This window comes from Pseudocercospora fijiensis (assembly GCF_000340215.1).
Source record: "Pseudocercospora fijiensis CIRAD86 unplaced genomic scaffold MYCFIscaffold_1, whole genome shotgun sequence".
Taxonomy (NCBI): domain Eukaryota; kingdom Fungi; phylum Ascomycota; class Dothideomycetes; order Mycosphaerellales; family Mycosphaerellaceae; genus Pseudocercospora; species Pseudocercospora fijiensis.
In genome coordinates this window covers 8,287,342-8,301,773 of record NW_006921532.1, presented here as the reverse complement: position 1 = coordinate 8,301,773, position 14,432 = coordinate 8,287,342, and the positions used below count along the sequence as shown (strand labels likewise).

Here is a 14,432-nt window from a genome sequence, read left to right as displayed (position 1 = left end):
TGTGGAGTGGCTGACTGGACTGGATAGTACGTTGCTTGCTGATGCTGAGCCTGGTATTGAGGGTAGATTGGCTGACCATAGCTGTTGTAGTGCTGCATCGGCGTGCTTGTACGAGAGCTGGAGAAAAGGTCCTCGGAGACCTGTCCTCCGGGCAGACCATAACCTCCGAGCGACTGCTGGCCATTGAGAGAACCTGGAGTCGGCACACGCGGCGCGATATGGGCTTCCTGCATGTATGGGCTTTGCTGGTACTGAGCGCTGGCATGAACATACTGGCCTGTCCGTGGATCGTAAGTCTGGCCGTATTGGTCGAAGGCCACGTTTGACGGCAGAGGACGTCCTGGATTGGCCCACTGGTACTGAGACTGCTCGTAGCCGCTGAGGTGGTGGTCGTAGTATGGATTGGAACTAAAGCCGACGTTGCTTGGGAGGTACACTGGCTCTCGATCGTTTCTCCTTTGTCGCACATTGCGACCACCACGGTATTCGCCGTCAGGGTCGCGATCATCCAGGTCACTAGGCTCATCATCCTCGCTCATCTCATCTCGGCGGCGCTTGTTGTTCGCCTTGCTTGGAGAGAACTTATACTGTGGGTGAGCTTCCTGATGATGCTGGCGTTCAGTTTTGGCCCACTCGTCAAACTGGTTGCGAACCTCTTCGGGCTCCATTGGCCAACTCTCACCAGCTACGGCTGACACGACCTGATGGTTGTTCTGCGAGCACCATTGTTTGGTTCGATTGGCATACGCTGACCGATACAGCATGAATGAGTTCATCGGTCGAGCGATGTAACCATTCTTCTTCTCCACCTCTTTATGTCTTTCTTCTCGCGGCCGGTTGACCCAGGCTTCGATGTCGCGAACAGGCACAGTCATATCCTTAGTCAAGACGGAGAGTGGAGCGGTGAGCTTTGGTGTCTTCGACTTGTCCAGCTTATTCTTCTTCTCCTTCTTGGACCGAGGCGCTGGCGAACGGGTCCTTGACTTGCCGGTGCTGAAAGGAGAATCGGTTCGGCCTCTGGTTGAACGACCACTCCTGGTGCGAATGCCCTCGCTCGCTGTATTGGAGCGGGGTGTTGGCGGATTGTGAATGTAAGACTGCTCTTCCGAATAGAGCGCGTTGTATCCATCTTGCTGATGTCCGGTCAGCACATGTTTAAATTGATCAAAGCGAAGAGCGCAGACTCACGTAGATTCCAAGACCTTTGGAGTCCTCTTGGTATGCTGGGAAGTGTTCGGTCGAGACCTGAGCATTGTGCTTCGCGACTTCTCCAAGGCCGTAGTCATCGTGTTCTGGCGACGGGCCTTGGTGAACAAGGGTGGTGGAAGTCATTGTTGCGGCTTGTTGTGGCGGTCGGATCGTGAGACCTGTGAAGGAAGAATTTCCGAGAGGCTAAAAGACCAATGCCTTCCAAGATAATCGGCGACAGTCGTCTGCATGTCTTGTAAGCATGGACCTCCATTGCGATGGTTGCTCCCAGTGGTTTGTTTTGCACGCCTGCATGCATGAACACCTCGCAGGAAGCCTAGGGAAGCAATACCTTGTGCGACTATCCGCTGCTAATGCACTTTGTCTGCGTAGTTCGGCTGTCGGATCGCTGTTCTTTGCTGTGGGCACGCGCACACGCTTGCCTTGTTGGCCTTTGCTATGCTCGCAAGGCTGATGGCGAGCTTTGGGGAGTGTCGTTGTTTGACGGTAGGCTTTGTCTCGGAAGTGTCCAAAGAAGCTGACGAGCAAGCAGAGACAGAAAGGAAGTCAGGAAGAAGTCACACAAGATCCTTTGTGTACGCAGACGCTCAAGATACTTGTAGCAATACTGCCTCCCTGACTGAACTCGCAGACGAGCGTTCCCTGCGCTGAAGACGGACGACATACACCGCATCCGTAGCTGTCTTGAGCCCAGGCCCGTAGAGTCTCAGTCGGCCGCTTTCGGAAATCGAGCACTTGCACGATCTTTGCTGTGAGCATAGCTACGTCTCTAAGCCGGCGAGATATAGGCAGTGCTGCTTCTCACAGAGCTCAAGGTGATAGAACAGTCAAGCGCCTCCAAGGATCCATAATTTCCCAAAAGATCTGCTCTGCTCGCACAGCTTGGACTGACCGCGAACCGCGCCACTTGGTCCCGTGTGAGACTGAGCTAGCCCCAGAAGCTGGCACGCTCGCTCTGTGCAGTTGCAATCATAGCGTCCATCAGCGAGCAGGCCACAGCGTGCCTGGCGATCAGAGGTCCCACTAGTTGACAGCCGGTCGTTGACGTGCAGTAGTCATCTAGGCGGCGAAGCCTGATGCACAGGGATTGCGAGCGTGCCTCTTGGATTGCTATGAGACGACTCTGCATTCGCAGAGTGTTTGTTACACACAGACGTCGATGCTGCATTCCTCAGCATCCACACGCTAGCCCTACCCCCTCTGAAACCGCTTGCTGGTACTCCAATCGCGGCCTTGCAGAACTTATCTCGCGTTCACACACAGAACCGCATGCGGACATTCATACCAAGTACCTGCGTACCATCTGCGAACGCAGCGTGACCCTGCCCCACCGCACGGATGCCTGCATGTTCGACCCAACGCCTGGGCGCTTGGGCGTTTGAAGCTTGCACATGCTCTCCCCGATCGCTAGATGCCCACTCACCCGCCGGTCGAACTGTCTCATCACCGGTAGTGTGATCGTGCAGACAAGATGTGAAGGATGGCGGCGTGCTCTAGCGTCCAAAGCTGTACCTGCAGCTCACCTTGACGATTATTGATCACGGCAAGACTTGCACCTTGTCCTGCGTCTTCACACCTATCCTGGCGCCGGCCTACCAAAAAGTGTGATGCGGCTCTGCTGCGTGGGTGGTGGGCGTCGGGCCTCCGCGCTGAACTGGAGGAGGACCATTAGCGCGCGAACCAACCATCTGCGTGCTGCGAGCAAGGAAGTTCGGCTGTCGGGAATGCACGCTAGCACTCATGCATCGAACCCTGTAGTACCGCCGTGTATCAGATTTGCGCTCGTTCCAAATAGTATCACGTCGCTTCATCGACGACGGAAATGGCTGCGGAAGCCGGTTGCAGTTACTGCCAGTTGGATTTGTGCAAAATGTAGGAATTGATTGGATACCGAGCATCGAATTTCATCCAACTTTTGCAACACCCTGTCGGACATTAATCGGAAGTCTCGAGCGCAGTCAGTGGCAGCCACAGCGATGAGTCGTCTGCTTTGGTCTCCACGGGCAGCTGCACTGACACACGCCTCTTCTAACGTCAGGTTGTGCAACAGAGGCTGACCCCACAGCTCAACGTCTGGTAGCCTTGAACTCTCATCTCCATATATCATAGCCTTCAGCTGACTGCTTCAAAAGTTGGAATACCAGGAAAGCGGCCATGGTGACCATCAGATACTGGCTGGATTCAGGAGCCACGAGGAGCTTTACGCCGCTGTCAAACACAAGGTTGATGCATGATTGCGTGCTTCTCGTGCGTAGCGGTTTCTCCGAAAGTATGCGGACAGAGAGGCGATATTGAGTTTTCGGCTTCGCAGTAGATAGGCACAAGCGCGCCAGACTGCTGTGAGAACGTGCTGTCGTCCGAAATTGGTTAGAGGGCTGCGTCCTGATGGGTCTTGTGCTCGCAACACATGCTTTAGGCACCTTGCACGCAGATTATTAGCAGGAACGGCACACCATTTCATGCAACGAGAGAAGTCGTTCACGAGTCAGCCATCTCCTGGTCGCCATCCTCCGTGTCATCTCCGTCTTCAATACCTTCCCATTCAGATTCATCTTCATCTCCGCCCTCGGCTTGTTCATTTGCTGGGCCCAATACCATGTCAAGACCTTGAACCAGCTCCTTGGCGTGTTCGAACAGCCTCTCGTCCTCGTACTCGAGCTGATCATACAGCTTGAGAGCGGTCTTGAGCCACTTACGACTGCCCTTCATTGCGCGTTCAAACTGTGACTGATTCGCCGACGACGTATCACCAGCGCCAGTATCCATAGCTGACTCCTGGTTCGAATCGGCGATGGCTTTGTTACCCTCAGCAATCAGATGCTGGCACCAGCCTCCTAGGTACCACGCCTCAACACTCTGGTCATCCTCCTGAACTAGCCGGTGGAGGACTTCCATTGCCTCCTTCTCCATCCTAGCCTCCATGAGCAGCCTCGTCAGCGACACCTTGGTCGCGAAGTCGGGTACTGCGGGGTCCTCGGGTTCAAGGTCTATCCAGATATCCAGTGAGCGCTTAAGCGCTGACTGGGCATCCTCGTGCCGCTGCTGTGACAATCGCACAGACGCCAATGTCTGCAGCACCTCGGGACTTGCCTCGTCTTCGACGGCCATTGCTTCTGTGATCAAGTTCTCGCATCGAGCCTCAGCATCGTCTTCCCAGGACAGATCAGTCATGTAGACCTCCACAATGCCGCAAAGTGCATTGGCGAGCTTGCGCTTCTTCTCAACGCGCATCACAAGCAATTCTTCTTCGCTCAATCCAGAGACCTGGCCTGCCTCTAGTGCAGCGATTTCATACTGCAACGCTTTGGCTCCTTTCTCAAACCAGTCCACACTCTGCTTGCCACCTTCGTCGTTGAGTTGAGCAAGCCATAGGAACTTTTCGGCGCCGCCACCAAGTGCCTCCGGCACCTTGCCTTCGGGGTCAAGTTGTACAGCTTGCTCGAAGTAATCGCGGGCCGATTCCACCGCACCCAACTCGATGCTGATCTCACCCAGCAGATTCACGGCGGGAAGCTTTTCTGAGATTCCGCGATTCTGCACCTGGGACCAGAGCTGCTTTGCGACCTTGAGTGCTGCTTCTGGCTGAGACTGTTCAACCAGGTCCAATGCAGACGCGTATAATTGTTCCGGGCTCTGCTTGGAGGCGGACATTTTGCTCTTTCCTTCCGATACTCCGTTGGTGCGCGTCCTGTTCTTCGTCCTTGCCATGGAGTCGGGTCTCGTCAGCTGAGATGTTTCCGAGGTAGTCGTCGAGTACGAAATGGATGTTGTCGGCGCCATGAAATTTTGAGCCATGCGCTAGCCAAAAAGCTTATCGATAACACTCGGCTCTGCTTGCCTCTCTTCGCAGCCCTCTCCCAGCAACCAAGTTCCAGAGCTGTCGTGTTTGTTCGACAGCAGAGAGCGAGTCACTGCCGCTCAGTTGTGTTCTTGCAGCACTGCAGCCCATTTTGCACCTGCCCAGCTCGGCGCACTCCGCAGGACAGAGTGCATCGTCGGCCGTGACAACATCGGCGAACTTCGGCTGCAAGGACACGCGTGAGTGAAGTGTGAACGATTGCCCAGCATGGGTCGCGAAGAGCAGCAAGAGGAGAGGGAGGTGCTAGACTCAATATTTCCGGAGGAAATACAGGACATATCAGAGACGGAATATCGAATCACAATCAAGCTCGAGGCATCACAAGACTCCAGTGAAGAGAGTGATGATCCTATAATTATTCTTAACGTCCGCTACCCGGAAGCGTATCCAGATGTGGCTCCCATATTAGACATCACGCAACCTCCCAATGCGCCTAAGCAGGCGCATCTTGATATCCAGGAAGACAAAGCAAGACTGCTAGAGGCCCTCGAGCCGACCATCGAGGAAAGCATGGGAATGGCTATGGTTTTCACACTGGTCAGCACACTCAAAGATGCTGCGGAGCTTCTTATAACGGAGCGACAGAAGGCGATAGAGGCACTAAAAGAGGCTGAGGCGCGCAAGGCAGAGGAAGAGGAGAACAGAAAATTCGAAGGACAGAAGGTCACAAGAGAAACCTTCTTGGCATGGCGGGACAGCTTCAAGAAAGAAATGGAAGAGCAAGCTGCGAGGCGACAGGCAGAACTTGAAGCAGAAGAGAAGAAGAAGCGTGGAGGCAAGGCAGAGGAGAGGAAGTTGACGGGCAAGCAATTATGGGAGCAAGGATTGGCTGGCAAGGGTGCAGATGAGGAAGATGATGGCGAGGACGCAGTGGAAGCTATGAAAGATTTGAAAGTCGAGGGTTGAGGGAAGCGTGCTCTCGATGCCCCTATCTGTCGAAATGAAATGAGCCAGAAATCGAGGCCGGGTATAGTTGCTAGAAGCTCGCCTATAGTAGGCCTTTAGTCGCCTACGGTAGATAAACCGTCGCTATCTAGAGGATATAGTAGACTCCTTAGTATATCGAGCCTTGCTATTAGATGTCCGCTATATAACGAAGAGATAGTAGGTAGCAGGCGGTTACAAGCAAAAGTCAGCTGCGTCGCATCCGATGCCACTTGTATAGAAGCTAGAAAGCAATTCGACGAGGAGCTCGTAGGCCTCTCGTATATATAAGCACTTTCTCCGTGTCTCGGCTCTATAATATTTCTATACCGTAGACCTAGAAGTGATGAGTGAATAATTAATTAATTATCTCATGGATTGGTGCGCGCACGTGAAGTGGCGAGAACAGCCTAAACCTTGTTGAGACACGCGACTGCCTAACGCGTGCCACTTTACAACATTCGCATCCACAGCAGAAGTATCAACACGCATATCGCATTAGCCAAAACGAAAATGGCCGAGGGCGACGCGCCAAGCGATCTGCTCTTCGAAGATGTCGTCTTCTCCATGATTCCCAGCGAAGAGCTCGAACAATGGCAGGTCAAGGAGCTGAGCACAGCCATCACCACCAGCGGCGGCCGACACGTCCCACTGCGCGAGCACGACCAGTCGATCGACGACATCGACCACGTCACCCACATCATCTCCACCCACGTCGACTTCCCACAGTACAGTCAATGTCTCGACCGCGGCATCTACGTCGTCAAGCCCAGCTGGGTGCTGACGTCGGTGCACAAGAAGAAGCAGACATCGCCGCGCCAGCACAGCCCGGACCCGAGCCAGTACTTTCAAGATGTCGTCGTGACCTGCGGAGACCTCCCTGAGGGCGACAAGGAGGCCATTGCTGCGGGTGTCATTGCTCTTGGTGGCGTGCACAGCTCCGGCCTCACGAAAATCGTCACACATCTCGTCACCAATACTCTCAATCACCAGAAATGCCAGGTCGTGGAGCAGAAAGGACTCGACGTGAAGCTTGTCTTGCCGCACTGGTTTGACGCCTGTGTCAAGCTGGGCAAGAAGATTCGAGAGAAGCCATATCTCTTCCCAGATCCGGAGGTCATGCGCAGGGTTAATCTCTCTGCTCCACGACCGTCGCCAACGCCACAGCTGCACGGAGCGAGCTCTATCATCACTGCAGAGCAATTCGGGAGCACACCTCCCCCAAGTCCTGCCAAGTCACGATTGTGGCTCAATGCCTTCATGGGCAAGCGGGTCTACCTTGCTGATGATCTTGAGCTCTCTGACCATCTTCGCACTACACTCGTCGGTCTGGTCGAACAAGGCGGCGGCACCGTCACGAACGAGGTTGACCTCTGTGGTATCTACATAGGCTACTTCCGCGATGGGCCAGCATACCTCCAAGCTTCCCGAGCAGGCAAAGAGGTCGCGAATCTGGCATGGCTGTATCATGTAATCAATCGCAACAAGTACACGAGCCCATTACAGAAACTGCTCCACTACCCCGTCCCGAGAGGCGGAGTTCCCGGCTTCCAGAACTTGAAGATCAGTCTGTCAAACTACTCCGGGGAAGCACGTACCTACGTTGAGAACTTGATCAGATTCAGCGGCGCGGAGTACACGAAGACAATGAAACAGGACAACACCCACCTTATTACAGCTCACAAGAATGGCGAGAAATGCGAGGCTGCTCAGGAGTGGAACATCTCAATTGTCAACCACCTTTGGCTCGAGGAAAGCTTTGCAAAATGCGTCATCCAGTCCATTTCTAATCCCAAGTACACCCACTTCCCAGCGCGGACGAATCTAGGTGAAGTCACTGGCCAGACGAGTGTTGACATGAAGAGCGTGGAACGCCATTTCTTTGCCAAGTCAAAGTCGCCGCAGAAGCCCAAGCTTAAGGAGCAACCGGCCTCGAGAGAAGCTGTGCCAGTCTCAAGCACTCTGAAATGTGCTGCGCCGGTCTCCGATGCCATGGATGTGGATGTTCCGCCGCCGGTTGAGGAAGAGGATGAGCCTCAAGAGGACGAGGAGCACGCGGACGCTGAACAGCAACCAGCATCAAAGACAACCCAGAAGTCGAGGGGCCGGCCACGCAAGTCCGATGCAGCATCGGTCGCCACGCCTCGACTCCCCAGAGAGAACAACTCGCCTATGATCACGAGCACTGGCAGAGCGTCAAAGCAGAAAGCTCTCAGCAGTCTCCACACGCAAGCCGAAGATATCGCATTGTATCAAAAGGAAAGCAAACGGAAGGGTGGCGTTGTATATGGCGGCAGACGCGCCAGTCACGCAGATGACTCTGTGTCATCTCCTGCTCCTGCCAATCGCACTTCGAAGAAGCGAGCCAGCGACGAGTACGAGGCTTCTGCTTTAGATCCTGATCTTAGCGACGGGGAGACACAACAAGTCGGCAGCAAACAGAAGAAGGCCAAGACTGCAGCCTCGCCGAGGCTCCCTGAAGTGAAGTACAAGATGATGGTCACTGGCGACGATCGTTGGGTCGAAAATACTCGCAAGGAGAATGCTGACAAAAGCATACTCCGGCAGCTTGGTGTGGAACTCACGACAGATCCAAAAGATGTGGACATTCTGGTTGCTCCAAAGCTGTTACGCACCAAGAAATTCGTTTGCGCACTCGCCGGGGCACCTCTCGTGGTCGATACATCCTTCTTGGACACTGCATTAACAAAGAAGAAACTCATCGAGGATCCACATATGCTGAAGGATCGCGAAGGTGAAGAGCGACTCGGATTCAAATTGACTGAATCACTCGAGCGCGCAGAGGTCAATGATCGCAAGCTCTTCCGCGGCTGGTCGATATACGTTACTTCTGATGTCAAAGGCGGATTCGACACCTACAAAGACATTATCAAGCTTAACGGTGGCAATGCTTTTGAATACAGAGGTCGAACAGGCATGAAGTTTCCCAAACGCCAACCACTCGAAGACGATTCCGACGCTGGAGCAGAATCACAAAATCAGGGCGAGGACTCCGGATTGAATCGCGTCTACCTCGTGTCAGGCCCCAGCGATGCAGAAGTCAAGCTCTGGAAGACTTTCAGAAATGAAGCAAAGAAGCAGGCTCTGGAAGCTCGTGTTGTTACGCCGGATTGGCTGCTGAACTCTGCTCTCAGTCAGCAAATTGTGTCGGGAGACAAGTTTCTGCACGACCATGAGTCCCTGACGAGCCAACGTGCTGGTTGAGTAGCCCATAGGCTTTCTTTGTACATGATAATATGGGAAGCGAATCGTTGACAGTACATCTTGCAGGTTTCGCGTGGGATTTTCGACCTCTGCTGAGGAAGAGATGTGCGGTCGGGAGGAATGACTTTGGGAGCATTGTCAGGAAGCGTGTGCGCTTTTCGATGGATGATGGGGCTTAGGTTGATATTAGCGATGGCGCTGTTTGATGCAAATATGACGAATTGATGGCTCTGCTGAACAAAACGCGCTCTTCCATCGTCCCTTCTTTGCAGTCACGAGGAGACTACCAACGCTAAGGACTCAGCTCGCGTGCCCAAAGTTCACTGATGCGAGATGCCGTGCTTTTTACCATAATTGTACACCTTGGCTTCTAGATCCGGCCCAATGAACAACCAAGCTATCGAAGTGATCCAGCTGAAGACAGTATCCACGAACCAATTATTCCTTGGACTGCCCGCCAAAGCGCTCACTCTCATGGCATGACCCAAATACTGTGTCGTGATCAGATAGCCACCGCTTTCAAGACCATTAACAGCTGCTTTTGCAACTTCATCCTCGCTCTGCGCCGGATCGCCGGCTTCGAGGATTTTGGTGACTTCGTGCTTGGATTTCTGCTCATTCTCATGGCCAGGTGAGAGGATGGTTCCAGGGCATACGCAGTGGATTTTGATATCTGCTGCGGGTCCGTTGATGGGGTCTTTGCGTCGTGCGCCGTTGTATAAGTTGACTTCAGAGCGCAATGTGTCTGCTAAAGAGCGCATGGCGGCTTTGGGTGGGGAATATGGTGCGTAGCCTGCGACTCCTACGAAGCAGGCTGTGCTGGATGTCATGATGAAGTGTCTTGGATTTGCAGATGAAAGTGGTGGTTTGGACTTGTTTGGACTTGGTTTGATCCATGTTTTTAGCGTTGATTGGGCGAGGTAAGCTGCTGCCATGTAATTGACTTCCATTTGCTGCTTCAAGGTGTCCACGGGTGTCTCGACGAATAGCATAGGTTGCGACATTCCGGCATTGGCCCATACCACCTCAGGTGGGTTGCCATTGTTCCAGACAGTCACTTCTTGGATTACTCGTTCATTTTCCTCTGCTTTTGTCAGATCGGCACTGATGGAGAGGAATTGTTGTTTCTGCGCATCCTTTGCTGCCGCCTGTAGACTTGAATTAGATCTTATGCACACGTCAGAGCAGCTATGATACTCACCTTAATGTACTGCAAAGCTTCATCAAGTTTCTGTTTGTTGCGCGCAACAATCACGACGTTGGCACCCTTTTCAGCCAAGAGCTTTGCCAGCCCCCTGCCCATGCCTTGGGAGCCGCCCGTAACGATGACAGTCTGTCAAATTTCTCAGTAAACTGGCTCGAAGACTTCTCTTAGATTGTGCCCTTACTCGGTCTGCCACATCGAAGTGGTTCTTTCTTGAGAAGACACCCATAATGTCGAGGGCAAGGATGAAAAGCAATCCGCACAGGCAGACTGATGCCCAGAAAAGTCCCAAAGCCATCAATTTTGGTACTTCATATGCATTGAGCTCAGATCAGTATGCATGAATGTGCAGTTGTCCAGATGCAAGACCATCAAGTCTCCAGGAGGATCGCCGCTTTCGGTTTCGGGTTCGTTCCCCGCCAGCCCTGCCCTTCTGGCTAAGCATGTGATGCACTTTATCGACTACTTGTCACCGACGAAAGCGATCAAGCCCAACCAAATAGTCAAGATGGTCTACTACTTCACCAGCAATTTGGTCAGCCCAGCGGCCTACATCTACATGGGCAAAGACAAAGTCGAGAGTAAGAACCAAATCACACCCCCACATCTCTTCCCAAAAGTGCTAACTCTTGTAGAGACGAGGATCTCATAGCGCACGGCTGGCCCGAAGACATCTGGTTCCACGTCGACAACCTCTCCTCCGCGCACGTGTACCTCCGCATGACACCAGGTCAAACCTGGGACAACCTACCCACCTCCCTCCTCACCGACTGCGCCCAACTCACGAAAGCCAACAGCATCGACGGCAACAAAAAAGACAACATCACCATAATCTACACGCCATGGTCCAACCTCAAAAAAACAGGCGACATGGCGACGGGTCAAGTAGGTTTTCACAACCCGAAACTCGTCAAGAAAGTCTATGTGGAGAAGCGCGAGAATGCGATTGTGAATCGTTTGAATAAGACGAAAGTGGAGAAGTATCCGGATTTGAAGGCGGAGAAGGAGGAGAGGGATCGCGAGGAGAGGAAGAAGGAGAGGATTGCTGCGCAGGAGAAGAAGAGGGAGGATGCGAAGGTTGCGGAGGAGAGGGCGCAGTTGAAGTGGCAGAAGGAGCATATGTATGATGATGTGCATACGGAAGATCAGATGAGGAGTAATGAGGATGGGTTTGATGATGATGATTTCATGTAGGGGCTGCGGGTTGCGAATGTGTCGAGGGCTTATGCGCGTTTCGATCGCGAGATGGGGGATGAGAAGGATGGCAATAGGAGGAGTTTGGCGTATTTAGGTGCCAGACATGGTTCGTGGGCTATCGCGCTGGCTCGATTGGATGCTGCGATCGACTCTCTTAGTCTTATGGGGCAAGCAGCAAGAGGTGAGATCGATATGGAAAGCCGTCGACAGTACTGAATTTAAGTACGTACTCAACGGTCACAAATGCTACCTGGCATACTTTTGCGCACCACTCACCAAGTCCTGTCTCGCACCAATTGGCCATCAACGGCGTGTGTACTGCTCTGCGCCATCTAGATGTAGTCTCGGTCCACGAAGCTCTGGATCATACCTGCTGGCGTAGCTTCGTACTCCTTCAAGACCACGTTGTCGCCTTCCAGGAATGTGTTGGCTTGCACGAAGACCTTTCTCGGCTTTGCCTGTCGAATTACTTCTGGCCGCAGCTTTGTAGCGTACCATTCGTCCACATTGGTGTAGGTATCGTATAGCTTCTTGCCCGCAGTGAAGTCAGCAGTCGCTTTGAACACTTGCAGCTTCTGCAAGAACTTGTTGACAACCGGACGGCCGTGAGATTCGATCTTGGTTCGATCCAGGAAGATGGTGAGATCTGATAGATCGTCTTTCGTAGAGCGTAGCTCACAGAACTCCTTTCCAGCCTCTAGGAAGACCTGCAGGATGGCGAAACGTGCTTGCATATGAGCCTGTCCCCATTTCCGTGCATTCGGATCCCAGAACTGCAGTGCAGCGACCTGTGTTTTATCTGTCAGCGAACATGTCTCAGGAATGAGGAGCCAGGCACTTAATCAACTCACTCCAGCGCGAGCCATCTGGAGATAGCAGACAAAAAGGACATCTCCAGCCACACCATTGATATCTTCCTTGCCGTCACCGAATCCGAAGATTTGCAAGATGCTGTAGTCAGGGCACAAGCTCATTGCAACGCTTTCAGCACGGCATTCTTCGTAAGAAGGGCCCATGCCTCCAAACACAGTTCCCCAAGTCTCACCAGGCTTGTACCAGGAATCTACCGGCTTGCCGGTGACAGGATTCTGAGGAGGATTCTTCACATCGAAGTTGTACTTGCCTGGTGACGTCTCCTGGAGAAGCTTGCCGCACCCATGGCCAAGCAACTCATGAAGTCCGACTTGAACCTCGAAGGCTTCGTCTTTGTATTTGTCCCATACATCCTGGTCCTCCTCTCGTATAAATGGTGTGGGCTCTTTGGGTGCGCTGGCGCTGAGAACATTTCCGAGCGAAACATTCTTGAATCCTTCTGTCTGTCTCACTGAGTCGTAGTTTGGAATCGGAAGGGAAGGTCAGCCAAGTAAGATTATGCAATAGTATGCAACTCCACTTACATTGATCCCGGCAGGAATTCCTGAGCCGGCGAAAGTCAGTACTTCAAGCGATGTGAAATCAGGTGAGAGGAATTTGTCCTTCTCAAATTCCGCAGCCCATGGCAGCTTGGGAATCTGAGCAGGAGCCGATTCGACAAGCTTTCCGAATGCCTTCGTTCTCTCCTTGTTGACCATGGCGGCAAAGCCCTCCCACTCGCCACGGATACCATGCGGATCTCTGTAAGTCTCGATGAAACCGATGTTGCACTCCACCATGGGACCTTTGTCTTTGATCCAGTGTCGCTGTGAGTCCAGATGAGCGAACATCGAGCCGTCGTGGAAGCTGGCTACGTATTCGCCTTGCATCAGGTCTTCCTGCTTGTTCAGCGCATACTTTTTGGCTTCGGCAAGATTGCGAGCGATCTTGCCCATCTCTGCTGCGTGATCGCCGAAAGCCAATCTGACTTTCGTTCCTTTGAGTGGTCCACTCGATAGTGTCCATTCTGATTCTTTCAAGTCACGACGTGCAGGATCGGCTACGGCGGAAGCAATCTTCAGGTCGAAGCTACCATCCGATTTCTTCTGCAATCTGGTGTTTTCAGGCATCAGTCCCATATCCTTGAAGAAGTCGCTAACAATGGCGATCTCTTCAGTTGTGATACTAGGCGAATCTGGATAGTACGTTGAGATATGGCCTTGATCTGGATAACCAAGGTGCATCGCGGCGATCGAAGAGGATTCGTAGAGGTCTCCTTTGAATCGCTTGTACAGTCCATGAGCCTCATCAGAGGTCTTGGCCAGGGCTTCCAGCTTGTCATTCTTGATACGCGGAATGAACTTGGAATCGCCAAAAGACTTGAAGTTGCCCGTGTTGCCCAGGAACTGCGCAACATAATTCAGGAAGTCCTTCAACTCGTTGTCGGATAAGTTGGCTTCTGTCTGGAGCTGCTTCCAGTTGCCTGAGACCTGATGAGTGGCGTTCAGTTGAATATGTACATCAATACTTACCACTGCATTTCTTGTGGAGAGCGAGCACGAAATCGTAGATGGCTTCTGACTCCGGCGACACTTGGCGCAGGTTCACTCTGGTGCCAGCAAACGCGGCTCGGGAAATGTAATGCGCATAGGTCTTTTCCTGCTTGGACCTAGATGGAGTGAGCAGGCGGTCAAGCTTGATGAGTGGACGTTTCCGAGTTGTCTGGGCCTGCAACCTACAAGGCTTCGAAGTGTGGTTTGATGGCCAAAGGCACTATGGTTGGAGGGTCATCTGCCAAATATTGCTTGAGCGTGTCATCGACTATGGCGTTTTCGAGCATCTTTGACAGTGCGCAAAATTGATCTCGATGTCGTTAGTATGGTATGGCAGATCAGTCTCGCTCTTGGGAGCTGCCGACGAGTGGAGTGTGTGGTGGGGAAAGTGGTCCCTTGCATTAGCGCG

At 52.9% G+C, this 14,432-nt stretch overlaps 7 protein-coding genes across 7 annotated transcripts; 3 read left to right on the top strand and 4 right to left on the bottom strand.

Annotated features, from left to right (window-relative positions):
- Nucleotides 1-572: 572 nt before the first annotated feature.
- Nucleotides 573-764, bottom strand: MYCFIDRAFT_26717 (uncharacterized protein; the record flags this gene model as incomplete). The annotated part of the gene is made up of 1 exon (XM_007921580.1): nt 573-764. A coding segment is annotated over one exon (192 nt), but the record flags the coding sequence as incomplete, so codon positions are not given.
- Nucleotides 765-3,687: 2,923 nt separating this feature from the next.
- Nucleotides 3,688-4,989, bottom strand: MYCFIDRAFT_125419 (uncharacterized protein; the record flags this gene model as incomplete). Its single annotated transcript, XM_007923610.1, has 1 exon — nt 3,688-4,989. The coding sequence occupies one exon, from the start codon at nt 4,987-4,989 to the stop codon at nt 3,688-3,690; it is 1,302 nt and encodes a 433-aa protein (XP_007921801.1).
- Nucleotides 4,990-5,275: 286 nt separating this feature from the next.
- On the top strand, nt 5,276-5,941 carry MYCFIDRAFT_101600 (uncharacterized protein; the record flags this gene model as incomplete). Its single annotated transcript, XM_007923609.1, has 1 exon — nt 5,276-5,941. A coding segment is annotated over one exon (666 nt), but the record flags the coding sequence as incomplete, so codon positions are not given.
- Nucleotides 5,942-6,479: 538 nt separating this feature from the next.
- On the top strand, nt 6,480-9,456 carry MYCFIDRAFT_213487 (uncharacterized protein). Its single transcript, XM_007923608.1, has one exon. It carries the CDS (start codon nt 6,506-6,508, stop codon nt 9,215-9,217), a length of 2,712 nt encoding a protein of 903 aa, XP_007921799.1. The 5' UTR covers nt 6,480-6,505; the 3' UTR covers nt 9,218-9,456.
- An 81-nt stretch (nt 9,457-9,537) lies between these two features.
- On the bottom strand, nt 9,538-10,719 carry MYCFIDRAFT_27054 (uncharacterized protein; the record flags this gene model as incomplete). The annotated part of the gene is made up of 3 exons (XM_007921603.1): nt 9,538-10,365; nt 10,419-10,550; nt 10,606-10,719. The coding sequence occupies 3 exons, from the start codon at nt 10,717-10,719 to the stop codon at nt 9,538-9,540; spliced, it is 1,074 nt and encodes a 357-aa protein (XP_007919794.1).
- A 210-nt stretch (nt 10,720-10,929) lies between these two features.
- On the top strand, nt 10,930-11,615 carry MYCFIDRAFT_76360 (uncharacterized protein; the record flags this gene model as incomplete). Its single annotated transcript, XM_007922259.1, has 2 exons — nt 10,930-11,002; nt 11,059-11,615. 2 exons carry the CDS (start codon nt 10,930-10,932, stop codon nt 11,613-11,615), a joined length of 630 nt encoding a protein of 209 aa, XP_007920450.1.
- Nucleotides 11,616-11,812: 197 nt separating this feature from the next.
- MYCFIDRAFT_48690 (uncharacterized protein) lies at nt 11,813-14,315 on the bottom strand. The gene is made up of 5 exons (XM_007921856.1): nt 14,210-14,315; nt 14,003-14,139; nt 13,012-13,953; nt 12,470-12,942; nt 11,813-12,406 (listed from the first exon to the last, which is right to left on the bottom strand). Exons 1-5 carry the CDS (start codon nt 14,308-14,310, stop codon nt 11,951-11,953), a joined length of 2,109 nt encoding a protein of 702 aa, XP_007920047.1. The 5' UTR covers nt 14,311-14,315; the 3' UTR covers nt 11,813-11,950.
- Nucleotides 14,316-14,432: the final 117 nt, after the last annotated feature.

Bases quoted from the DNA above. Each gene is read 5' to 3' on its own strand.
- MYCFIDRAFT_213487 (XM_007923608.1), top strand. From the start codon at position 6,506: ATGGCCGAGGGCGACGCGCCAAGCGATCTGCTCTTCGAAGATGTCGTC.
- MYCFIDRAFT_48690 (XM_007921856.1), bottom strand. From the start codon at position 14,310: ATGCTCGAAAACGCCATAGTCGATGACACGCTCAAGCAATATTTGGCA. The intron at 14,140-14,209 runs GTAGGTTGCAGG...CACTCCATCTAG, and splicing joins AAACCACACTTCGAAGCCTT to GTCCAAGCAGGAAAAGACCT. The intron at 13,954-14,002 runs GTAAGTATTGAT...ATCAGGTCTCAG, and splicing joins TCTCCACAAGAAATGCAGTG to GCAACTGGAAGCAGCTCCAG.